The sequence below is a fragment of the Anser anser genome (assembly GCF_964211835.1).
Source record: "Anser anser genome assembly, contig: HAP1_SCAFFOLD_32, whole genome shotgun sequence".
NCBI lineage: Eukaryota > Metazoa > Chordata > Aves > Anseriformes > Anatidae > Anser > Anser anser.
Genome location: NW_028154148.1, coordinates 3,699,715 through 3,724,700, shown reverse-complemented (window position 1 = coordinate 3,724,700; position 24,986 = coordinate 3,699,715). Strand labels below are relative to the sequence as shown.

General features: G+C 51.4%; 2 protein-coding genes across 2 annotated transcripts; both read right to left on the bottom strand.

The window, feature by feature from the left end:
- Window positions 1-358: 358 nt before the first annotated feature.
- On the bottom strand, window positions 359-1,685 carry LOC310890509 (olfactory receptor 14C36-like; the record flags this gene model as incomplete). Its single annotated transcript, XM_083852843.1, has 1 exon — window positions 359-1,685. Exon 1 carries the CDS (start codon window positions 1,409-1,411, stop codon window positions 359-361), a length of 1,053 nt encoding a protein of 350 aa, XP_083708969.1. The 5' UTR covers window positions 1,412-1,685.
- Window positions 1,686-7,351: 5,666 nt separating this feature from the next.
- LOC310890508 (olfactory receptor 14C36-like) lies at window positions 7,352-8,777 on the bottom strand (the record flags this gene model as incomplete). The annotated part of the gene is made up of 1 exon (XM_083852842.1): window positions 7,352-8,777. The coding sequence occupies exon 1, from the start codon at window positions 8,267-8,269 to the stop codon at window positions 7,352-7,354; it is 918 nt and encodes a 305-aa protein (XP_083708968.1). The 5' UTR covers window positions 8,270-8,777.
- Window positions 8,778-24,986: the final 16,209 nt, after the last annotated feature.

The window sequence follows — 24,986 nt, the reverse complement described above, 5'->3', positions numbered from 1 at the left end:
TTTGCTGCAGAGAACAGACCCAGCCACAGGGGCTGGACCCTTCAGATGCCCCAGTGCCATGAAACTGGCTTTTTTTCTGCTCAAGTCTGCTGCTCCCTCACACACAGCCAGGCTTGTGGCTCATCTCCCTGTGGAGGAGGACGAGGCATAGCACTGCAGGTGCGCGAGTAAGGGAGAAATACTCCACCTGTGGGAGGGCAGGGCTGGTGGGGAGGTGGCACAGTACAGGCACTGGCCTCTTTCTCCTATTCCCCACCCAGGGAGCCTTGAGACTACAGGTCAGTGTCCGTACTGCCCAGAGGTGCCTGCAGTCCTGTATCATCAGGATCGATCTTCTCTCCTTCTGTATGTAACATTTTTACTTTTTTCTCACAGTTTGGGGCCAGCATTGGTGGACCTGGTATCTGGCACTGCAAGGCTGTGTGTCACACCGTGGTTTTTTTTGGTGAGTTTTTCCCATTGCAGCAGCAGAGTAGCAGCTAATTGCTTCTGGAAGACAACTGAACAGTTTCTTCAGTGCATGCTTGAGCTCCTGGTTCCTCATGCTGTAGATGAGCGGGTTCACTGCTGGAGGCAGCATCGAGTACAGAAATGACAACATCAGGTCCCTGGATGGGGAGGAGATGGAGGGGGGCTTCAGGTAGGCAAACAGGACAGTGCTTACAAACAGGGATACCACGGCCAGGTGAGGGAGGCACGTGGAAAAGGCTTTGTGCCGGCCCTGCTCAGAGGGGATCTTCCGCACGGCCCTGAAGATCAGCACATAGGACACCACAATGAAAACAAAGCAACCAATACCTATACAGAAGCCGATTGCAGTAAGCCCAACTTCCCTGAGGTAGGCGTCTGAGCAGGAGAGCTTGAGGATCTGGGGGATTTCACAGAAGAACTGGTCCACAGCATTGCTTTGGCAGAGGGGCAGGGAAAATGTAGTGGCCGTGTGCAGGACAGCATTGAGAAAGCCACTGCCCCAGGCAGCTGCTGCCATCTGGGCACAAGCTCTGCTGCCCACGAGGCTCCCGTAGTGCAGGGGCTTGCAGATGGCAACGTAGCGGTCATAGGACATGACCGTGAGAACATAAAATTCTGCTGTAATCAAGAAGACAAAGAAAAAGACCTGTGCAGCACACCCTTGATAGGAGATGGCCCTGGTGTCCCAGAGGGCATTGGCCATGGCTTTGGGCAGAGTGGTGGAGATGCAGCCCAGGTCGAGGAGGGTGAGGTTGAGGAGGAAGAAGTACATGGGGATGTGGAGGCGATGGTCGCAGGCTACGGCGGTGAGGATGAGGCCGTTGCCCAGGAGGGCAGCCAGGTAGATGCCCAGGAAGAGCCCGAAGTGCAGGAGCTGCAGCTCGCGCGTGTCTGCGAATGCCAGCAGGAGGAACTCAGTGATGGAGCTGCTGTTGGACATCTCCTAATTCTGGTCATGAGGTCCTGTACAAGGAGGAGAAAGGCAGTGATATTGTACCACAGGCATATCAGAGGAAAACTCTTTCCATTTTCTCATTTAAAATCACCCAGAATTGCCCATTTCCAGGCAGATATTTTGAAGGTCCCTTTTATTGATTCTGCCTGAGAGTGTCTCTGGGAGCAAGGGACACATCTGTGGGCAATTCAAGAATCAGTCCTGCACTACAGCCAGAGGTAGTAGCATGGTAGTAACATGGTAACATTGGAAAAGAGGGCGGGCTACTCGAGAGGACTATAAGGATGTTGCGAGGCTGTGCAGGGACAATATTAGAAAGGCCAAAGCTCATCTGGAGCTCAATCTGTCTACTGCCGTTAAAGATAACAAAAAATGTTTTTACAAACACATCAACACAAAAAGGAGAACTAAGGAGAATCTCCATCCTTTACTGGATGCGGGGGGAAACTTAGTTACAAAAGAGGAGGAAAAGGCTGAGGTGCTCAATGCCTTCTATGCCTCAGTCTTTAGCGGCAAGACCAGTTCTCTGGATACCCACTACCCTGAGCTGGTGGAAGGGGATGGGGAGCAGGATGTGGCCCTCACTATCCATGAGGAAATGGTTTGAGACCTGCTACAACACTTGGATGTGCGCAAGTCGATGGGGCCGGATGGGATGCACCCGAGGGTACTGAGAGAACTGGCGGAGGAGCTGGCCAAGCCACTTTACATTATTTATTGGCAGTCCTGGCTATCAGGGGAGGTCCCAGTCGACTGGCGGCTAGCAAACGTGACGCCCATCTATAAGAAGGGGCGGAGGGCAGACCCGGGGAACTATAGGCCTGTTAGTTTGACCTCAGTGCCAGGGAAGCTCATGGAGCAGATTATCTTGAGTGTCATCACGCGGCACTTGCAGGGCAAGCAGGCGATCAGGCCCAGTCAGCATGGGTTTATGAAAGGCAGGTCCTGCTTGACGAACCTGATCTCCTTCTATGACCAAGTGACGCGCTTGGTGGATGAGGGAAAGGCTGTGGATGTGGTCTACATTGTCTTCAGTAAGGCTTTTGACACCGTTTCCCACAACATTCTCCTCAGGAAACTGGCTGCTCGTGGCTTGGACTGGCGTACGCTTTGTTGGGTTAAAAACTGGCTGGATGGCCGGGCCCAAAGAGTTGTGGTGAATGGAGCCAAATCCAGTTGGAGGCCGGTTACTAGTGGAGTCCCCCAGGGCTCAGTGCTGGGGCCGGTCCTCTTTAATATCTTTATCGATGACCTGAATGAGGGGATCGAGTGCACCCTCAGTAAGTTTGCAGATGACACCAAGTTAGGTGCATGTGTCGATCTGCTTGAGGGCAGGAAGGCTCTGCAGGAGGATCCGGATAGGCTGGAGCGATGGGCTGAGGTCAACTGCATGAAGTTCAACAAGGCCAAGTGCCGGGTCCTGCACCTGGAGCACAACAACCCCAAGCAGAGCTACAGGCTGGGAGATGAGTGGTTGGAAAGCTGCCTGGCAGAGAAGGACCTGGGAGTACTGGTTGATAGTTGGCTGAATATGAGCCAGCAGTGTGCTCAGGTAGCCAAGAAGGCCAACAGCATCCTGGCTTGTATAAGAAGCAGTGTGGCCAGCAGGTCTAGGGAAGTGACTGTCCACCTGTACTCGGCTCTGGTGAGGCCGCATCTTGAGTACTGTGTTCAGTTTTGGGCCCCTCACTACAAGAAGGACATGGAGGTGCTCGAGAGATTCCAGAGAAGGGCAACGAAGCTGGTGAGGGGTCTGGAGAACAAGTCTTACGAGGAGCGGCTGAGGGAGCTGGGATTGTTCAGCCTGGAGAAGGGGAGGCTCAGGGGAGACCTCATCACTCTCTATAGGTACCTTAAAGGAGGCTGTAGCGAGGTGGGGGTTGGTCTATTCTCCCACGTGCCTGGTGACAGGACGAGGGGGAATGGGCTAAAGTTGCGCCAGGGGAGGTTTAGGTAGGATGTTAGGAAGAACTTCTTTACTGAAAGTGTTGTTAGGCATTGGAATGGACTGCCCAGGGAGGTGGTTGAGTCGCCATCCCTGGAGGTCTTTAAGAGACGTTTAGATGTAGCCCTTAGTTATATGGCTTAGTCGTGGACTTGTTAGTGTTAGGACAGAGGTTGGACTAGGTGATCTTGGAGGTCTCTTACAACCTAGACGATTCTGTGATTCTGTGATTCTGTGATTCTGTAGGAAGTTTGCCTGGTTCCTGGGGAGCAGCACCACTGCTCGTATGGCATCCCTCGTGGTGCCCAGGCCCTCCTCCTCCTGGGCACTGCTCACTAAGCAGGGTCCCAGTCTGCCCTAATGTGTGGGGTTCCTCTTCCTCTGCTGCAGGACTGGGCTCTTCTTGTAAATGTGAAGAGGTTTCTGTAGGCAAAATCCTGCAGTTTCTCAAGGTTCTCCTGGACAGATGCTCCATTCTGTCATCTGTTAATGTCTGCAGACAGACGGTTCAACCTTCGTGTGATTGTGCTATCTCTGACAAGACAGCAGCATCAGGAGCCGCAGGAAAGTTTGGATAATAGAGGAGTAACCAGCTGAATTGATTTGCAGCACAGAGTCACAGAAGGGCAGGGGATGGAGGACTGCCAGGTTCTACCTCCTCTGTGCTTCCTTCTCACACATGCTGTCAGTTTGTCTGGAGCTGTGTCCTGAATGTTATGGGGCTGCGCAGGTCAAAATTAGAAGGGCCAAAGCCCAGCTGGAGCTCATTCCGTCCGTTACTGTCAAAGACAATAAAAACACTTTTACATAAATACTTTAATAAAGGAGGATTAAGGAGAATCATCATCCTTTAATGGATGTGGTGGGAAACCTGGTGACAAGAGATGAGGTAAAGGCTGAGGCACTTAATGCCTTCTTTTTCTCAGGCTCTAGCAGCAAGACCAGTTTTTCCCCTGAACATCCCCTGGCCTCCTCATGGCCAGTGCCACTCTTCCAAGGTGCACTTTGTGGCAGAGAAAGAGCTCTCCTGCTCTTTCCTACTACCAAAGAAAGATCCATCAGGGTGGCAACCACTCTTGAAGCAGGCATCCCAACCCATCAGGGTCCTTGTGGCCTGTCAGCCAAGCAGACAGAAGTCACCTCACCAGCATCTCCCAAGGCCTGGGCCTGCTGCTGGCCTTGCAGCTTCTTGGCTAGACACAGCCAAGCCTTTTGCCTCCTGCCGTCCAGACCTGGCCTCAAGCAGAAGGGAGAGGACAAGCCCTCTGCGGGCCTTCTTTCTGTCTGGGTCCTCCTGGGGATGGAGGCAGAGGGGATCCCACAGGCAGCATGCCAAGCAGGGGCCTTCTGCTGGCCTAGCAGGGCCACTGGCAGATGTCAGCCCCAAAGTGCAGACCCCAGGGAGAAGCCAAGGCTGACCTGCCACCTCCAGACACAAGGGACCTCACAGTCCCTTTGCGTGACACGTTCCTGCTGCTGCCCTATCAGCTGCAGAGACAGAAGTGACCTCCCAGTCACTGCCCCAGTCACATTCCTTCTGCTGGGGCAGGAGATCCTGAGGCAGAGCTGACCTCTCTCTAGCCCCCTCGGTACCTGTTTTTCATGTTCTGGGTTAGAGATTAAGCAAAGTTTTAGTGGGAGTGTTTGGTGTTCTGCTTGTGGTGCCAGGTCTGTGGTTAAGGTATGGACAAGATCTATGGTTTAGGGTTTTTTAGGTCTCCCAAGAAGTCTACGGTTAAATAGAGCGTTTTAATGCTAGTGTTAAGGGACAGGATCAGGATGAACAAGAGAGAAAATGAATTCCTTTCAGAGTGTTGTAGTAGCATTTAGGTTTAGGGATTAAAATTCCTGGTTCAAGTATGGTAAGGGCCATATGTGACTGTTTTAAGTCAGTGTTACCGCAGCATCTACATTACATGAACCCTCTTACCTGTACGAAATCATTAATTTCTGCTGGCCGAGCTCTTCTTCCCACCCCAAAATCTCACATCTCTCTTGTCCAGGCTGCTCCTGACCTCCCCATATCTTATTGGGATCAGCTTTCTGATGACAGGGTTTGGATGTTAGTTGTTCATGTATGGCATTAGGGACTACGGCAAACATTTGTGGATGAGAGCTTAAGCAAATATTGAGTGGGAGGGTTTGGTGTTGTGCTTGGGGTGTCAGGTCTGTGGTTAGGGTATGTGCAAGCTCTTTGGTTTAGCATTTTCTTTAGGTCTGCAAGAATACTAGAGATAATATTAGAGAACTTAAATGCTAGTGTTAAGGGCAGGGATCAGGGTGAGCAAGAGAGTAAAGGTAAGGGAAAGGTGTTATGGACTAATTTTGGCTCAAGGGATATTGTGGTCAAAACTTAGAGCAGTGGATTCCTGTCAGGGTGTGGAGTGGCATTTAGATTTAGGTATTAATGTTACAGGTTAAAATAGGGTAAGGGCCTCACATGACTGCTTTAAGTCTGCGTTATGGTGGGATCGACATTACCTGAGCATTCTTACTGCTCCAAAATCATTAGCTTCTGCTGGCCAAGCTCTTCTTCCCTCCCCCAAATCTCACATCTCTCCTGGCCAGGCTTCCCCTGACTTCCCCTTATCAGTCATCTTCTTAGGGGCAGCTTTCTGATGGCTTTCATGAACTCAGAGTATCTGTCTCACCTCTGTGGGCTACTCTGCTCCTGAGAAAGGAGCAGCTCCCAAGCCAGCATGGAGAAGGACACAAAGGCTGTAGGAGCACCCTGCATGATGTGCCCAGCAGCTCTGCACCACCACAAAAGCAGCCCTGAAGGATGAGTTCAGGCAAAAGCTGAACACTTTGACTTGACAACACCTATTCAAGACCTCTTCCTCTACGGGCGCTACCAGCTACTTAGGAAGCGAGGATCTCACAAACTGTGTGCAAAGCTTGTGCATCTGGTGGCCTGTCATGGAGACCAGCAGATGTGAGCCTAAAGGCACTGATCCCAGCCAGGAGTCAAGGGATGACCTGTCAGCTGCTTCAGAAAGAAGTCACCTCACAGGCCATTTAACAGCCATTAGCTTCCTACTGGACTTGGAGCTTCTAAGGCACCACTGCCCTCGTAATACCACACCTACAAAACACCCCCTCTTTGGGCCAGAATCTGCCCATGTAGAAGTGATCTGGTTGTGATCCTTCCAGCCCATGGCACAGCTCCTGGGCTCCCAGCCTCTCTGACACACAGGAGCCAGTGCCGTGCCAGTTCTGGGAGGTGCTAGGGCAGGAGGGACCTTGCAGTCAAATCACTCGCCAGACTCCTTGGCTGGGGCTGCTGCGTGCCCTGGGGCTGCAGAGCTCTCCTCTGCCTGCTCATAGCAGACTGAGCCCTTGAGCTGTGGTGAGTCCACCTTGGAGGAGCTCCCCCCTTAGGAGGGAAGTGCTGCAGCGCAGGCCGGCTGTGCCACTGCCGTGCCCACTGCCTGTCCCTGGCTGCAGTCCCAGCACAGCCCCACAGCAGCACTGGCACCAAGCTACAGGAGCAGCCGGGCCTGACCCCACCAGCAGGGCTCAGCACCAGAGGGGGGCAGTGGCAAGAGAGCAGCTCGGCATGCCCCAAGCGCTGGTGCTCCCTGGCCGTGCTGCTGGGATGGGACTCTTTTCCTCTGCAGCCCTGCACATGGCACTGCCCCTGCAGAGCCAGAGCAGCTCTCACAGGAAGGACGTCACACAAGGAAGGCAGTGCAGGCTCCTTCAGTTTGTTTATGTTCACAGAGAGACAGTTCTCCTCATGTACAGAATCTCTGAGCTATACTCGAAAGGTACACACTGTAAAAGAAATGAGATGAATCATATCATTTTAATGGGCAACTTTATCCTCATTAAAACAAAGTCCTGTAATGAAAACATTCATAAATACAGAAACACACAAAAATTAATTATATATATAATATTAGTTAATAATATTCTTGTAGTCATTGATATTATTAGTCATCTGCAGACGTAGAATGGAAATTTATTGCTTCCGAAACTCATCTAGTCATCAATTTCCAGAGCACATCCTTGAGCTCCTTGTTCCTCATGCTGTAGATGAAGGGGTTCACTGCTGGAGGCACCACCGAGTACAGAACTGCCACCAGCGGGTCCAGGGATGGGGAAGAGATGGAGGGAGGCTTTATGTAGGCAAACATGACGGTGCTGACAAACAGGGAGACCACAGCCAGGTGAGGGAGGCACGTGGAAAAGGCTTTGTGCCGGCCCTGCTCAGAGGGCATCCTCAGCACCGCCCTGAAGATCAGCACATAGGACAGCACAATGAAAACAAAGCAACCAAAAAATAAAGAAACACTACACACAAGTGCCCCAACTTCCCGGAGGTAGGCATCTGAGCAGGAGAGCTTGAGGATCTGGGGGATTTCACAGAAGAACTGGTCCACAGCATTGCCTTGGCAGAGGGGCAGGGAAAATGTAGTGGCCGTGTGCAGGACAGCATTGAGAAAGCCACTGCCCCAGGCAGCTGCTGCCATCTGGGCACAAGCTCTGCTGCCCACGAGGCTCCCGTAGTGCAGGGGCTTGCAGATGGCAACGTAGCGGTCGTAGGACATGATGGTGAGAAGGGAATATTCAGCTGACATCAAAAATACAAACAGAAAGACCTGTGCAGCACATCCCTGATAGGAGATGGCCCTGGTGTCCCAGAGGGCATTGGCCATGGCTTTGGGGAGAGTGGTGGAGATGCAGCCCAGGTCGAGGAGGGCGAGGTTGAGGAGGAAGAAGTACATGGGGGTGTGGAGGCGGTGGTCGCAGGCTACGGCGGTGAGGATGAGGCCGTTGCCCAGGAGGGCAGCCAGGTAGATGCCCAGGAAGAGCCCGAAGTGCAGGAGCTGCAGCTCCCGCGTGTCTGCGAATGCCAGCAGGAGGAACTCGCTCACAGAGCTGCTGTTGGCCATTTGCAGACTTTGGACACTGTTGTCTGTTGAAAAGGAGAAGGCAGAAAAAAGTTAGAACAGACTTCTCTCAGGAAAACCTGTTGCAGTTCTTACAGCACTCTCATCCCAAGCCTCTCCTTTTGCAGGAGAACCTTTCTGCAGCTCTCCTGCTTGAGCTGGAGCTGGAGCTGGCTGAGAGTGGCACTGGGAGCAGGGGCTGCTGTGGGCTCCAGAGGAGTCCTTCCTGCTGTGCAGCAGGCTGGTAGCAGGAACATGGGGGAAACTCAAGTTCAATCCACTTATGAGATCTATAAACTTTGCAGTGTTGTTCCAAAGAACTCATGCAACCAATGTACAGCAAGGCAAATATTCCTATGCTTAGGACAGTGATCACACTCTTGTGTTTCCCAATAAGTGGAGACTGCTTAAAGCAGAGAAGCCCCAGTCCCAGTTCATCTGGACAGAATTCTCACCTTGTCTCTTGGTGCCTGAGCAGGATCTCAGCTCTTCCCTCCTAGACAGGGCTGCAGAGGCCTCACTCCAGCTGCCCACAGACAGCCATCCAGCAGCACGGACATGGCCTTAGCACGGAGGTGTCTCCTCCTCGGGGATCCTGGATAACACAAGGATGCCACGAGAGAGCTGCATCCTGCTAGAGAGCAGCCTCCAGCCCAGAAGAACACCCCACAGACAGATATGAATATCCGCAAGCTGGGGCGTCCCAATATACCATCTGCATCCCCTGCAGTGTCTGAAGGAGGCTTGGCCACCCACTCTTGGCTGACTAGGGGCAGCTGGATTATGACACTCCAAGGGGCTTCGGCCAGACTTCCTCACCTGGCAGTGCCATCCAGCAGGACCCCCAAAGCCTACTGCATTGCCCACTGCCCTCCCAGAAACAAGACCCAGCAGGAGACCCTTCCAGGACGTGCAGCTGCATGGCCCTGCAGCCAGAGATGTACGTTGTCAAGGGCTGTGCAGATTTCTCCTGCAGGCAGCTCTCAGCATCCTCCCACTGCCAACTGCCTCCAAGCCCTCTCTCCTTCTCTCCTGTCCCTGTGCCAGCTGCGGTCAGAGCCCCCAGCCCTGCTGTGCTGTGCACAGGAGCTGCTCCTGGGCAGAGCTGTCTCTCTGCACCACGGCCCTCTTGCCACGAGCTCTCTCTGTCCCACGAGCCCGGCCCAGCTCAGCACCACACGCCCAGACCAAGGCATTGGAATCCCCCCTCGGGGGGCTTTGCTGAGGAGCCCACGAGCCTCAGGCACTGAGAGACAATTGAAGACATCTCTCAACAAGTCCAAGTCAGAGGCAAGTTTCCTGCAGTGTCCCCCTGAGGGCCAGCACTGACACAGCCTCCCTTGGAGCTCGTTAGAGCAGAGCATTGGAGGCAGTGAGGACAAGGAGACAAAGGCAATGTGAAGGTGACCTTGATGTGTAGAAAAGCTGGATGTGTTTCACCAAGGAAAAGGGCCAGGCCTTGATCCCCAGCTAACATAAGGAGGGTCAACAAGTCCAAGTGCAAGGTGCTGCACCTTGACCCCCAGCTCCTAGGAAGAAAAATTAAGTCTATCCCAGCTAAAACTCAGACTATATCCACCCCTCATTCCATACCATTGTTCCTATGTCATACTCAGGTCTGACACTTTCTAAATAACTATCACCATCTATCCTCTCTTTTGATATACACACAGAGGTATCTTGCCCTTAGTCTATTTGTGTCCTGGTTTTGGTTAGGATTGAGTTAATTTTCATCCTAGTATCATAGAATCGTAGAATGGCTTGGGTTGGAAGGGACCTTAAAGATCATCTAACTGAACTCCCCCCAGATTCCACCCACTAGATCAGGTTGGCCAAGGCCTCATCCAGCCTGGCCTTGAACACTTCCAGGGATGGGGCATCCACAACTTCTCTGGGCAACCTGTTCCAGTACCTCACTACCCTTACACTGAAGATTTTCCTCCTAATGTCTAGTCTAAATCTAAAAGACCATTCCCACATCCTCTTGTCATTGTCTACCCGAGTAAAGAGTCCTTCTCCATTGTTTTTGAAAGACCCCTTTAACGTTTGAAAAGCTGCAAGGAGGTCTCCCTGGAGCCTCCTCTTCTCCAGGCTGAACAAACCTAACTCCTTCAGCCTGTCTTCACAGGTGAGGTGCTCCACCCCTCTGATCATCTTTGGAGCCCTCCTCTAGATTTGCTGTAGGAGGTCAACATCTTTCTTGTGCTGGTGGCCCCAAACCTGGACACAGTACTCCAGGTGAGTCTTCACAAGGGCAGAGCAGAGGGGGACAATCACCTGCCTCTATCTGCTGGCCACTCCTCTCTTGATGCAGCCATGGATGCACTTGGCCTTCTGGGCTGCCAGCACACACTGCTGGCTCATTTCAAACTTTTCATCCAGCACTATCCCCAAGTCCTTCTCTGCAGGGCTGCTCTCAATGAGTTCTTCTCCCTGCCTATCCCCATGTCTGGGATTTCCCCAGCCCACATGCAGCACCTTGCACTTGGACTTGTTGACCCTCCTTAGGTTAACATGGGCCCAAATTTCAAGCTTGTCCAGGACCCTTTGGATGGCATCCCTTCCTCTGTTGCATCCACTACACCCCTCAGCTTGGTGTCATCTGCACACTTGCTGAGGGTGCACCCTACCCCACTGTCCATGTCATTGATAAAGATATTAAAAAGTACTTAGCTCAGGATAGACCCTGACGGATGCCACTCATCACCAGCCTCCACTTGGGCATAGAGCCGTTGACCATCACTCTCTGGGTGTGACCTTCAAGCCAACTCCTTATCCACTCAATGGTCCACCCATCAAATGCATATCTCTAGAATTTGGAGACCGGAATGTCATGGTGTACTGTGACAACACAATTCCAAATAGATGGAATTGTAGATGTACCAGATTGGTCAGGCACAATTTACCCTTTGGTGAAGCCATTCTGGCTGTCTCTGATCACCTCTTTCTCTTGCATGTGCCTTGACATTGATTCCAGGAGGATCTTTTCCATGATCTTGCCAGGCACAGAAGTGAGGCTCACCGTTCTGTAGTTCCCTGGATCCTCCTTCCTACCCTTAATCAAAAGGGGAGTGATGTTTCCCTTTTCCCAGTCACCAGGGACTTCACCCGACTGCCAGGACTCTTCAAATAGGGTGGAAAGAGGCTTGACAACTACATCAGCCAGTTCCCTCAGGACCTGGGGTGCAAGTCATCAGGCTCCATAGACTTGTACGTGTTGAGTTTCATCAGGTGGTCTCGAACCTGCTCTTCACTTCCAGCAGGTGGGACTTTGGCCCCCCAGCCTCCATCTCTGGGTTCAGGGAAATGAAAGACTTGGGAAGCCTGACTGGCAGGGAAGACTGAGGAGAAGACGTTGCTGAGTCCCTCAGCCTTCTCCATGTCTGTCATTACCAGCTCACCCTTCTCAGCCATCAGAGGGGGTACACGCTCCTTGGACTTTCTTTTCTGAGCCATGTATCTGTAGAATCTTCCTTTTATTCTTTGCTTCACTTGCTAAGCTCAGTTCCATCCATGCCTTGGCTTTCCTTATCCCATCCCTGCACATCCGAAACAAATCCATGCCTGAGGGCCTGGGAAAAGGAACCCTGCACCAGAGAAGCCATTCTGGAAACTTGTAGGTAGGAAACGCAGTTTTGTGGAGGTGCAGAGCTGATGGGCCCATTGTTCAGGATGATCCTAAAGACCTTTGTGTCTTTTTCCCTCCTGATTACAATGCCACTTCTATCTCAGGAATGGAGTAGCCAGCAGAAGTTAGACAGATACTCTGGGATCAAGAATGTCATCAGAAAGCTGATCCCAATAAGATATGAGGACGTCAGGAGCAGCCTGGACAAGAGAGATGTGAGATTTTGGGGTGGGAAGAAGAGCTTGGCCAGCAGAAATTAATGATTTCATACAGGTAAGAGGGATCATGTAATGTAGATGCTATGATAACACTGACTTAAAGCAGTCATGTATGGCCCTTACCTCACTTGAACCAATAAAATTAATCCCTAAATATAAATCCTACTACAACACTCTGAAAGGAATCCATTTTCTCTCTTGCTAACCCTAATGCCTTCCCTTAACAATACCATTAAATTGCTCTATTTAACCCTACACTTAGTGGCAGACCTAAACAAAAACCTAAACCACAGATCTTGTCCATACCTTAACCACAGACCTGACACCACAAGCAGAACACCAAAGACTCCAATTAAAACTTTGCTTAATCTCTAACCCAGAAAGTGAAAAACAGGTACCGAGGGGGCTCTGTAGGTCAGCTACATTTTCCCTAGGTCAAATCTGCCTCAGGATCTCCTGCCCCAGCAGGAGGAATGTGACTGGGGCAGTGACTGGGAGGTCACTTCTGTCTCTGCAGCTGATAGGGCAGCAGCAGGAACGTGTCACGCAAAGGGACTGTGAGGTCCCTTGTGTCTGGAGGTGGCAGGTCACCCTTGGCTTCTCCCTGGGATGTGCACTTTGGGGCTGACATCTGCCAGTGGCCCTGCTAGGCCAGCAGAAGGCCCCTGCTTGGCATGCCGACCGTGGGATCCCCTCTGCCTCCATCCCCAGGAGGACCCAGACAGAAAGAAGGCCCGCAGAGGGGTTGTCCTGTCCCTTCTGCTTGAGTCCAGGACTGGACAGCAGGAGGCACAAGGCTTGGCTGTGTCTAGCCAAGAAGCTGCAAGGCCAGTAGCAGGCCCAGGCCTTGGGAGATGCTGGTGAGGTGACTTCTGTGTGCTTGGCTGACAGGCCGCAAGGAGCCTGATGGGTTGGGATGCCTGCTTCAGGAGTGGTTTTCACCCTGATGGAGCTTTCTTTGGTAGTAGGAAAGAGCAAGAGAGAAAAACTACCACAAAGTGCAACTTGGAATGTTGGCACTGGCCACAAGGAGGAAGAAATGTCCCTCAAAGGGTAGTGTTGTGGTCCCAGAGGTTACTCAAAAATCTGACCCTAGCTTTGTGTTTCAAGGAACAGCTGGTGAGGGTTGATGAGACATGGGCGAGATGATGGAAAGTCCTGGATGAGGGCAAGGTGGTGGACAGAGATGGGTGTCTGCAGGCTTCAAGGAAATAGGGCAAAGGAAAGCCTGCAGAGGAGAAGGCAGAGGGTGCTGGCAAGAATGGAAGGCCCCAACAGCCCTGACGTTTTTGTCCCGTTTTGCTAGAGCTACTGAGGAGACGAGATATAGTCATTGTAATGGGGCCTCACTGCTTCCTTGATACCCTGTGCAGGGGTGGGGAGGTGTCCTAATGAAGTTCTTCTCATGGCATCACACTGCCCACCACATCATACAGACCCCAAGAAGAGCCCTGAGCCAGACGTGGGGGTGCAGGATCTCCCCTCCCAGTGGCTGGGGTCAGGCCTTGGCCCTTCTGCTTCACCAAAACCAACCAAGACTTTTCTCAGCACAGCGCTTTGCCTGTCTGGAATCATGGCCTCTAATTATCTGCCCTAAGAAGTCCATGAGTAGGCTTTGTTAGTAACAGCCCTCAGTGGGGCCCATTAATACTCCAAGTCACTTCAACTTTTCCTCCTGACTTTACTTTCTCAAGCAGTTGCATCATTCTCCTCTCAGTACCTGAGCTTCATAAACTGAGCACCAAAATACACCATGGAGCTCATTAAAATGCAGAATGTCCTAAGCAGACATATCTCTCCCATAATTTTCTTCAAGTCTTCAAGACTTGTGCAGCTAATTGGAGAGCTTTCATGGTGTAGTTAAGGAGGAAGATTTCAAGAAGCACCTGAAAAAAATCTTTTCTCATCTTAAAGGATGCGTTTAGTTGAATTTCAGTTTGGAGCATTATTCTCTAACTGATATTGATCCAGGGTGTCTCCTTTGGAGACCTGCACAGGGAGGAAAAGCAGACCCTTGAGCTCTGACACTGCATGGAGAACCTTGCTCCTCACCACCCCAGCCCTGACATTTCTCTCTTTGGCGCTTGCATCACTTTTCCTTCCACCAGACGTCGGCACAGAAGTCTGCAGCTGGATGTTACAGCTCCTTTGCACCAGCTCCCTCCTGCTTGCCTTAGAGACCTGGATGCACACAGGCGCAGAAGGGTTTCTCCTTATTTCAAAACAAACAACAGGAAAACATGCAGCAAGTTCCCACAAGCAAAGCAAGCTCCTCATCCTGTATGCCTCCTGTGAGGTTTGTGTTCCCAAAAGGATGACTGGACAAGAAGTCTTTTATACTGATAGATCGGAAATTATAAGTGTTAAGATTAGAATTAATCCATATGATATTAATTCAATGATAAATGATGATGAGCTTTCTAAGGACACAGTTAGACAGACTGCAGATAGATGGGCAAGCTTCAACTCCCTGAAGCTCAAAGCAGCACCTGGGTTGGTGAGGGCGGTCTGAGTGATCCAGGAGGAAGGGGAGGGCAAGCCAGGAGAACCATGGGAAGTGCATAGCTCCAGACAGGCAGCTGGAAAGGGGACATTCACATGGACTGCTTAATCAAGACAGGTGGATGTACCTGGAAGATGAGGGAGCACACCATGATAGACAAAGCGATGACAATGCAAGTACAGGAGAACACCAGTTTTTCTTTTTCTGTGATTTCATCCTGAAAATGCCTATTTCATCGTGAGAGAAACTACACTGTGTGACATTTTACAGAAGGGATTGAATCATTTGAGGTAATGAGTAGTTGCTTTATGACTTAAGTACTGAAGAAAATACTGGGTACTGAGGCAGAGCTTTGCTGTCTGACCATAAGCAACCAGTGCCAAGGTCCTCAGAGTAGTTTACTCACATTTGAAATATTTCCTTGAAATCACATTTCCTGGTTCTGCTTTCAATGAAATCATTAGGCCTCCAGAGGCTCTGGTGCATTTAGAGTAATTCCCTGGAATGGAAGCTGTCTGAAAGGACCTGTAGGAGACCAGAGCCCGTTGGTGGATAAGGTGGGGACAGGTGATGTTTCCCGGGCACCTCCACTGCCAGCAGTGCTCTTTCTCCTTGAAACTGCAGCCCAGCCCAGCACAGGAAACCCCTTCAAGGCAAATTCCTTCTTCAGCCGTTTCTTGGGATAGACCTAAATTTGAAATGGCCTTTGGGATCCCAAGACACTCTCCCTCCTTCCTAGGAGACAACTAAACATCCATTTACCATCCTGGGTCATGTGTGGAAAACTGAGGCTGAAAGACTCAAGAGCAGGACACTTCAAATGGCTGAGGCAGAACCCATCAGCTTTCACCGTTTTGGGGAACCATCCCCTTCTAACTAGGCAAAGTGAAAAATGTGAAATGACCCGTCAGGTCAATGCGCAGAGTAAGGGAAAGTCACACATATTGTGCTGGAGTGTCAGAAGGCAAAAAGCACTGCACTGTGCCTCAGAGTAATCAAGGAGACCTAATCCAGTTCATCTGTGAGATAAAGCAGAGTGAAGGACGCTGAGTGGTGTCCTAACATGAAGAAGGATGTACATCACTACTGAAGGAGCTGTCTTTTTGTGCCATCACCAATGCAAATTATACAAGAACTACATCAAATACAGGTAACGTTTCCAACCCTGGCCCTGTCACACCACGGGGCAGCGGAGGGACCTTTTTCAGTTTCAGCCTCTTTTTCAGAGAGGCTTTGCCCTCTCCCTGCGCACCACGGGGCAGAGCCAGGCCCTGGACGCTCCGTGAGTGCCGTGCAGGTCGTGGCAGGCTGCGGTGAGGTGACAAATGCCCTGGGCCCCCTTCCTGCTCTGCCCAGGCCAGCAAGGGCCCCGAGCGGCCTCGTGTCCCCTGCCCCTGCAGCTCTGGGCTCCCTTCCCCAGCCCTGGCTCTGCAGCACCAAGCCCTGCTGGGAGCCCTCCCCTGCATGCTGCCACCGCTCCCTGATGCTGCTGGTGCCCTCTGCCGGGCACTGCCCAGCCCAGACCAGCCCCTGCCCACCTCTCCCCACCCCCGTGCCGTCGCCTTGTCACCCAGTCTTGGCCCTTTCCGCTTGTTCACTGAAGGCCTCTGAGACCTTTGTGCTGTGGCCTCGCTGTGTGTCCTGGCATTGCAGAGCTCCCATCAGCCCATGCATCCTTTGGCTTAGCTTTACTGTGAAGACCCACTCGCTGCCCAGCCAACACAAGGCACACGGCATCCCAGGAGAACCCTTAGGATATCCTGGTGGCTCCCAATACCTCCCTGATGCCACCAGCCCTGTCACGTTTCAATCCCAGGAAGCTGCTTCTTGACCAGTCAGGGCCTCCAGGTGCACTGGGAATCCACCAGTGATGACTCAGTCCAGCCCTGACTCCCTCACCCAGCACCCCGTGCCCTCGTGCCCCTGTGTCCAGGTGGCACCCAAGCACAAGAGTGAGGCCTTGAGCCTGGCATTCCCTGAGCGTCTTCTGCACTCCAGTTTGGGAAGAGGAGCCCTGAGCACTGAGCAACTTCACTTTTAGTACCGAGATGCCACAACAGAGGCCAGGTGTCATTTAGGAATAAACACGTTTACAGAATACCTCTCGGTCAAACAGAGGGTTGGTCATCTGGAAAAGAGGAATGAAAGCAAACATTTATCTGCAAACAGAATTACAAACAATACTACACATCAAGGTCAAAGATTGCCTGAAATTAACTTGAATAAAACTAGAAAAGTGAGATAGCCGAATCATTGCTAAGTAAATATTACCACTAGAATCAGTTTCTTCAGTGTGGCTTTCAGGTCCTGGTTCCTCATGCTGTAGATGAGGGGGTTCACTGCAGGAGGTACTACCACATATAAAACTGCCACCACCAGGTCCAGGGATGGTGAGGAGACAGAGGGGGGCTTCAGGTAGGCAACCATGGCAGTGCTGACAAACAGGGAGACCACAGCCAGGTGAGGGAGGCACGTGGAGAAGGCTTTGTGCCGGCCCTGCTCAGAGGGCATCCTCAGCACCGCTCTGAAGATCTGCACATAGGACAGCACAATGAAGACAAAACAACCAAAGACTAAACAAACGCTAAACACAAGTGCCCCAACTTCCCTGAGGTTGGCGTCTGAGCAGGAGAGCTTGAGGATCTGGGGGATCTCACAGAAGAACTGGTCCACAGCATTGCCTTGGCAGAGGGGCAGGGAAAATGTAGTGGCCGTGTGCAGGACAGCATTGAGAAAGCCACTGCCCCAGGCAGCTGCTGCCATCTGGGCACAAGCTCTGCTGCCCACGAGGCTCCCATAGTGCAGGGGCTTGCAAATGGACACTTAGCGGTCATAGGACATGAGGGTGAGAAGGGAAAACTCTGCTACAACCAAGTAGACAGAAAAGAAGACCTGTGTGGCACACCCTTGATAGGAGATGACCCTGGTGTCCCAGAGGGCATTGGCCATGGCTTTGGGGAGAGTGGTGGAGATGCAGCCCAGGTCGAGGAGGCCGAGGTTGAGGAGGAAGAAGTCCATGGGGGTGTGGAGGCGGTGGTCGCAGGCTACGGCGGTGAGGATGAGGCCGTTGCCCAGGAGGGCAGCCAGGTAGATGCCCAGGAAGAGCCCGAAGTGCAGGAGCTGCAGCTCCTGCGTGTCTGCAAATGCCAGCAGGAGGAACTCGCTCACAGAGCTGCTGTTGGGCATTTGCTGGTTCTTGGCATGGGGTGCTGACCAAGGAGGGAAAACTCAGTAAGAAAATACAACAGAATTATCTGATAATATGTGATTCAGTTTCAACCTATTAAGCAGACATTAGGCAGGTCCCTTTCATGACCTCTGACTGGTGCTGCCTGAGGCTGTCCCTAGGAGCAGAGGACTCTGCTGTGGACAGTGTAGTTAACAGTCCTTACCTATAGAAAGAAGTAAAGAGGAACATGGAGTATTCTCAGATTAACTTAACTCTTGACATGAACGAATTTTTGCTGCCAAGTCCCCTAAGGGCAGAGAAGGGCTGTGGCAATTTCTTTTTTCTATACTGTCATTCCTGCTGCACTTCAAGTGAAACCTTGTAGATCCTCAGAGTTACAGATACTATTTCTCTGGTGCCGAGTGTACTTCAGAGAGCACAGCCAGTCTGTCCATCAGTTCTGATCTCAGCTGCGCTGTGCTGGTGGGAGAGGAGAGCAACGATTTTTCCAGGGAGGTGCCTGAGCCCTCCCTCGCACAGCATTTCTGGCAGCAGCTCCCTCTCACCACCTGTCCATGTCCCTGCTGCCTGCCCGTGTCCCTGCTGGGAGCTGGTCCTGTGTCCCCACATCTCCTCCCTGTACATGCTCACATACCCATCCCACAGTCTATGTGCAAAGATTCACTCAGATTCCCCTCCACAACAGGAATCTGAAAGCACAGAATCCAAAAATCTCAGATTAACCAATCCTCAGTCTTCCCCTTCAAATGCCCCCTTATAAATGACATTCACTAAAGCATCTTCTACTCCTCGCTGGAGTAACAGACATCCTGACAGCGGCTATCAGGCATCAGATGTGCCAGCTGTAGAAGACCCCTCTGGCAACCCCACCTGCATGGCCCTGCTGCCAGAGACTCACGGTGCCAAGAGCCTGCAGATCTGTCCTGCCACACGCTGCCCTCTGTTGCTGCGCTCCTCACTGCCTCCAAGCCCTCTCTCCTTCTCTCCTGTCCCTGTGCCACCTGCGGTCAGAGCCCCCAGCCCTGCTGCGCTGTGCACAGGAGCTGCTCCTGGGCACAGCTGTCTCTCTGCACCAGGGCCCTCTTGCCACGAGCTCTCTCTGTCCCAGGAGCCCGGCCCAGCTCAGCACCAGACGCCCAGCCCAAGGCATTGGAATCCCCCCTCGGGGGGTTTCGGTGATGAACCCACGAGCCTCAGGCACTGAGAGACAATTGAAGCCATCTCTCAACAAGTCCAAGTCAGAGGCAAGTTTCCTGCAGTGTCCCCCTGAGGGCCAGCACTGACACAGCCTCCCTTGGAGCTCGTTAGAGCAGAGCATTGGAGGCAGGGAGGACAAGGAGACAAAGGCACTGTGAAGGTGGCACTGGTGTGTAGGAAAACTGGATGTGTTTCACTAAGCACAAGGGCCCAAACAATAATGAATGATTGAAAATTTGAAAAGACGGAAAAAGGAGTTAAAACAGTAATAATAACAATAATAACAGTAAAAATAATGACAATAATATGTACAAAGCAAGTGATGCACCATGCAATTCCTGAGAAGCCCCTCACTGATGCTCAACCTGTCCCTGAGCATTGGTCCGCTGCGCCCTGGCCAGCCTGCAGCAGGATCTCTTGTGCACGTCCCTTCACCTTCAGTTCTTTTAGTGTGAAATCAGCTTGCAGAGGAATTTGGAGTATTTTCTTCCCTTTCTCAAACACTTCCTCTGCTCTGTCACCCCACACAACGATGCCATCCATGTACTGCAGGTGTTCAGGAGCTTCCTCCTCTTCCAGGGCACTCTGAATCAGTCCATGGCAAATGGTAGGGCTGAGTTTCCTGCCCTGGGGCAGTCGATGCCAGGTTGAAAGCAAGCTGTGGCCTTCAGTCTGCTGGCAAACGCATGGAGAAAAATGCATTAGCGATATCAGTTGTGGCAAAACGCTTGGGTGCCTTTGATCCCAGCTTGCATGGAAGCTCTACCGTGTCCGGCATGGCAGCACTCAGCACTGCATGACTTCCTTCAGGCCACGACAATCCTCTGTCAGCGGACTCCCTTGGTGCTCTACTGACTGAGGTGCACGGCTGTGGCAGTGATTGGCACCAGCTGTCCTTCAGCCCTCATCAACCCCACAACAGAAGGGTCCTGTGAGAGACCAAGGCAAGGCAGACAACAGCATCATGTCCTCCGTCTCCAAGGCAGCTGTGCCAAAAGCCCACCCATACCCTTTTTGGTCCTTGAAGTATCTCTCCTCTCCTGAAGCAGTCTCTTCCAAGGATGCACAGAGTCCGGGGCCAGTCCCAGTGGGGTGCTTTTGCCACTCCTTCCCACTTAGACTCACTTCAGCCTCCAGTACAGGTCAGTGTTGGCATCCCCCTGTCACTCCAGACATACAAATGGGTTCACCCCTCCACAGCTTGATGGCACTAGGGTACGCTGTGCAGTGGTGTCCACTGGAGCCTGAGACTTCTGGGGGCCTGATGTGCAAGGCCATCGAATCCACACAGCCCAATACAGCCGATCGTCCCCTTCCTCCCCCTGGCTGGAGGCAGGGCCCCTCTAGTCCTGCCCATAGTATTCCTTACTGTGTCTGCAGGACTGCCCGCTGGAAAGTGGAGCAGCAGTTCTCTAAGAACCCCTTTTAGGGATTGTTGTTCCTTGCCACTCACATACCTGTGCCTCTAGGGTTGAGGCAGATTTTCCATCCCACTTTCTCATGTCCTCTCCATGGTCACACAGGTGAAACCACAGGGTGACACATCGTGTGTACCCACCATCTCTCCTTTCCTGCCCTCTAACTCCAGGGAGGGGCCCCATTTCTCCCAGCACCAGAGCAGCATAGGTATAGGAATCAAGTGATTACTGATGCTCTTAGGACCTCTTCCTCTTGGTCCTCCTACTCACATGATGGCCCAGCTTTTCTGAAGCCTGCCTCATCTTCTTTCTCCTCCTTTCTTGGCTAGGTAGGATTTTATTTTCTCTCTAAAAAAACTGACTTTCATATCCATTGTTTTTTCTTGCATATAAGAGCAACTGATATAGACACAGGTTGCTTCTTTGGCCCAGACAGAGGGCCCACAAAAGGAGCTGGAGTTGCTGCAGGGCATTTTGCAGATGCTGTAGTGGCTGCAGGGTCTGTCAGAGGGGTTGGAGTGGCTGCAGGGCTTGTCACAGAGGTTGGAGTGGCATTGATTGTGGCTCTGTAGGCATAGGCTGAGACCCAGCACACTGCAGTGGTATGTGTCTCTTAGAAATGCCAGGGTGATAACACCACTTTTCCAAGCATTTAACCAGTTTTTTAGGATTCTGCACTTGCTCTGGGGTGAAGTTCCAAAGCTTTGGAGGTGCCCCCTGCTCTAGGTGCGTGCCCAGATCCTCCCACACTCCCTGCCACTCCTCACTCTCCTGCCTCTGGACAGATCTCTGGATGGCATGCTTAAGTAGTTGCTTAAACATAAACAAAAGATGGAACACATGCAGGAAATGTAACAATAGGAACATGCTGGTTTGACCATCCCAAGGATATTCAAAGCTTGGAAGAGCTATTGTAATTAGCCTGTAGGAGAAGGGGGAGGTGAAGGAGAAAGGGAGAGTGAACCAGTGGGGAAAGGCCTCCCCCACTGTCCATACCAGTTCCACCCCCCCACCTCCTGCCCCACACCGCATAGATTTACCCCTTGAGGAGAAAAGTGAAAAAGTGTAAAAGAGTGTAATTATTAAGAGTTTCTAAGAGATGAAGAGATGGTTCCCAAGGTACAGAGGTGGCAATACTTTTATCCTATCCTAAGTCAGAGTTATCCAATACAGCAAAAGATTAACCTTAAACCTGTCCCCAGAATTGATGAACAGCATGACATGGAAGTCAGACAGTTAGCAATGTGCTATACAACACAATTCTGAAAACAAACACAACAGACCCCAGATCAAAAAGATCGACATTGTGATCAGCAACTGTTAAACTGATCTAATGCTTAGAACAACTTACTTTTAAAACGCTCTGGTCAGATCTGTCATCTCAACCTTTGTGCTCCACACAAGGAACCAAGAAGACTTGCTTTGGTTTGACCCGACAGGCAGCTCAGCACTACAAATCTACTCATCCATTGGGATGGAGGAGAGAACTGGGAGGAAAAAAAAAAAAATCGTCATAAGACCTATCTCAAAGACCTTGGAGAGGATGGATTGATCAAAGACATTTCCCGGGACTTGGAAAAGGCAGATATTAAACCCATTTTCTATTAGAAGAGCAAGCAGAAGGATGATTAAGTCTAACCAGCTTAATCCCAGCCTTAACCCTAGCCCTCAACCCAGAACTAAACTATAAGACTCAAAGCTTGCCCCTATCCTAAACCTTGAGCAGGATCCTTGAGCAGGACACCAATCCCTCCCTTAAAGCCCTTGCCATTCCCTTAACCCCGGAAGGTGACCTCTAATCCCTAATCTTTGTCCTGAACACCTAACCCCCAAAGCCCTCCACCATGCACACAGCACATCTCAGCTTCAACCCCACTCCTACCCCTAACTTCAGCTGTTTGTCCCCTTGGGGCAGGGCAGGGTGTTGTGGTTTAACCTGGTTGGCAGCTAAACACCACACAGCCGTTCGCTCACCCTCCCCCCTCCCTCTCTGGGATGGGGGAGAGAAACGGGAAAGTGAAGCCTGTGACTTGAGATAAAGACAGTTTATTAAGACAGGAATATAATAATAACAATAATAATAATAATAGTGATAATGATAATAGTATTAATCATAATAATGTGTAAGAAACAAGTGATGCACAATGCAATTGCTCACCACCCACTGACCGATGCCCAGCCTATCCCCGAGCAGCCGGCCCCCCCACCCCGGCCAGCCACCCCTATATATTGTTTAGCATGACGTCAGATGGTATGTAATACCCCTTTGGCCAGTTTGGGTCAGCTGTCCTGGGTCTGTCCCCTCCCAGCTCCTGCTGCACCCCTAGCCTGCTCGCTGGCAGGACAGAGCGAGAAGCCGAAAAGTCCTTGGCCTGGTGTAAGCACTGCTCTACAACAATTAAAACATCAGCATGTTATCAGCGCTCTTCTCATCCTAATCCAAAACATAGCACCCTACCAGCTACTATGAGGAAAAATTAACTCTGTCCTATCTGGAACCAGGACACAGGGGCTGTGAGGTCCTGCAGCAGTCGCATGGCATTTGAAGAGGCATATGAGGTGACAGGTATGCGATCAGAGCAGAGGCCACAAGGAGGAGCTGGCTGGGAATGCTGTGATGGGATCAGGTGTGCCTCAGGATCTGCTAGGCCTGCAGGAAGCACGTGGCTGGGAAGGAGGCTGGGAGGTCACTTCTGTCTCTGGAGCTGACGGACCAGCAGCAGGAATGTGGCACAGACAGGGACCGTAAAGGGCAGAGGCATGCACATGGCACTGAAGATGATGGCGAGGCACCTTCTGTTCTGGTCAGGTGAGAGACCACAGGAAGGCTGATGGGATGGGAGTCATGCTTGAGATATAGTTTGTGAGACCATCGAATCACAGAATGGCCCATGCTGGAAGGGACATTAAAGATCGTATAGATAATCTGAAGTCCAAGTAGATGACATCAGTCGATCTTCCCTTGCTGTGTGATGTGGTCACTCCATTGCAGAAACCCATCAGATTGGGCCAGCACAATTTACCCTTTGGTGAAGCCATGCTGGTTGTCTCGGATCACCTCTTTGTCTTGCATGTGCCTGACACTGATTCCAGGAGGATCTTTTCCATGGTCTTGCCAGGCACTGAGGTGAGGTTCACCGTTCTGTAGTTCCCTGGGTCCTCCTTCCTACCCTTAATCAAAAGGGGAGTGATGTTTCCCTTTTTCCAGTCACCAGGGACTTCACCTGACTGCCAGGACTCTTCAAATAGGATGGAGAGAGGCTTGGCAACTACATCAGCCAGTTCCCTCAGGACGTGGGGTGCAAGTCATCATGCCCCATAGACTTGTACGTGTTTAGGTTCATCAGGTGGTCTCGAACCTGCTCTTCACTTACAGAGGGTGGGACTTTGCCCCCCAGCCTCCATCTGTGGGTTCAGGGAAATGAAAGACTTGGGAAGCCTGACTGGCGGTGAAGACTGAGGAGAAGACGTTGCTGAGTCCCTCAGCCTTCTCCATGTCTGTCATTACCAGTTCACCCTTCTCATCCATCAGAGGGGGTACACTCTCCTTGCCCTTTCTTTTCTGAGCAATGTATCTGTAGAATCTCTTCGGTTATTCTTTGCATCCTTTGGCAAGCTCAGTTCCATCCGTGCCTTGGATTTCCTTATTCCATCCCTGCACATCCGAAACAAAACCATGCGTGAGGGCCTGGGAAAAGGAACCCTGCACCATAGAAGCCAATCTGGAAACAAAACTTGTAGGTAGGAAGCACAGATTTGTGGAGGTGCAGAGCTGATGGGCACATTGTGAGGGATGCTCCTAGAGACCTTTGTGCCCTTTTCCTTCCTGACAACAGTGCCACTTCTGTCTCAAGACTAGAGTAGCCAACAGAGGCGAGACAGATATTCTGGGATCAAAAATCAGAGAGCTGATCCCAATAAGATATGGGGAGGTCAGGAGCAGCCTGGACAAGAGAGATGTGAGATTTTGGGGTGGGAAGACGAGCTTGGCCAGCAGAAATGTATGATTTCATAGAGCTAAGACGGTTCATGTAATGTAGATGCTGCAGTAACACTGGCTTAAAACAGTCACGTATGGCCCTTACATTGCTTGAACCAGGAATTTCAATCCCTAAACCTAAATGCTACTGCAACACTCTTAACGGAGTCCATTTTCTCTCTTGCTAACCCTAATCCCTTCCCTTAACACTAAAATTAAAATGCTCTATTCAACCCTAGACTTCTTGGCAGACCTAAAAAATCCTAAACCACAGACCTTGTCCATACCTTTACCACAGACCTGACACCACAAGCAGAACACCAAACACTCCCACTATATCTTTGCTTAATCTCTAACCCAGAAAGTGAAAAACAGGTACCGAGGGGGCTAGAGAGAGGTCAGCTCTGCCTCAGGATCTCCTGCCCCAGCAGGAGGAATGTGACTGGGGCAATGACTGGGAGGTCACTTCTGTCTGAAGTGAAATGACCTGGAAAGGCCAAGATCTGATCTGAGTCTGATAACTCAGATCTTCTTGGTGGCCATGCTCCTCATAAAGCAGCTCTGTAGGAAGCTGGCCTGGTTCCTAG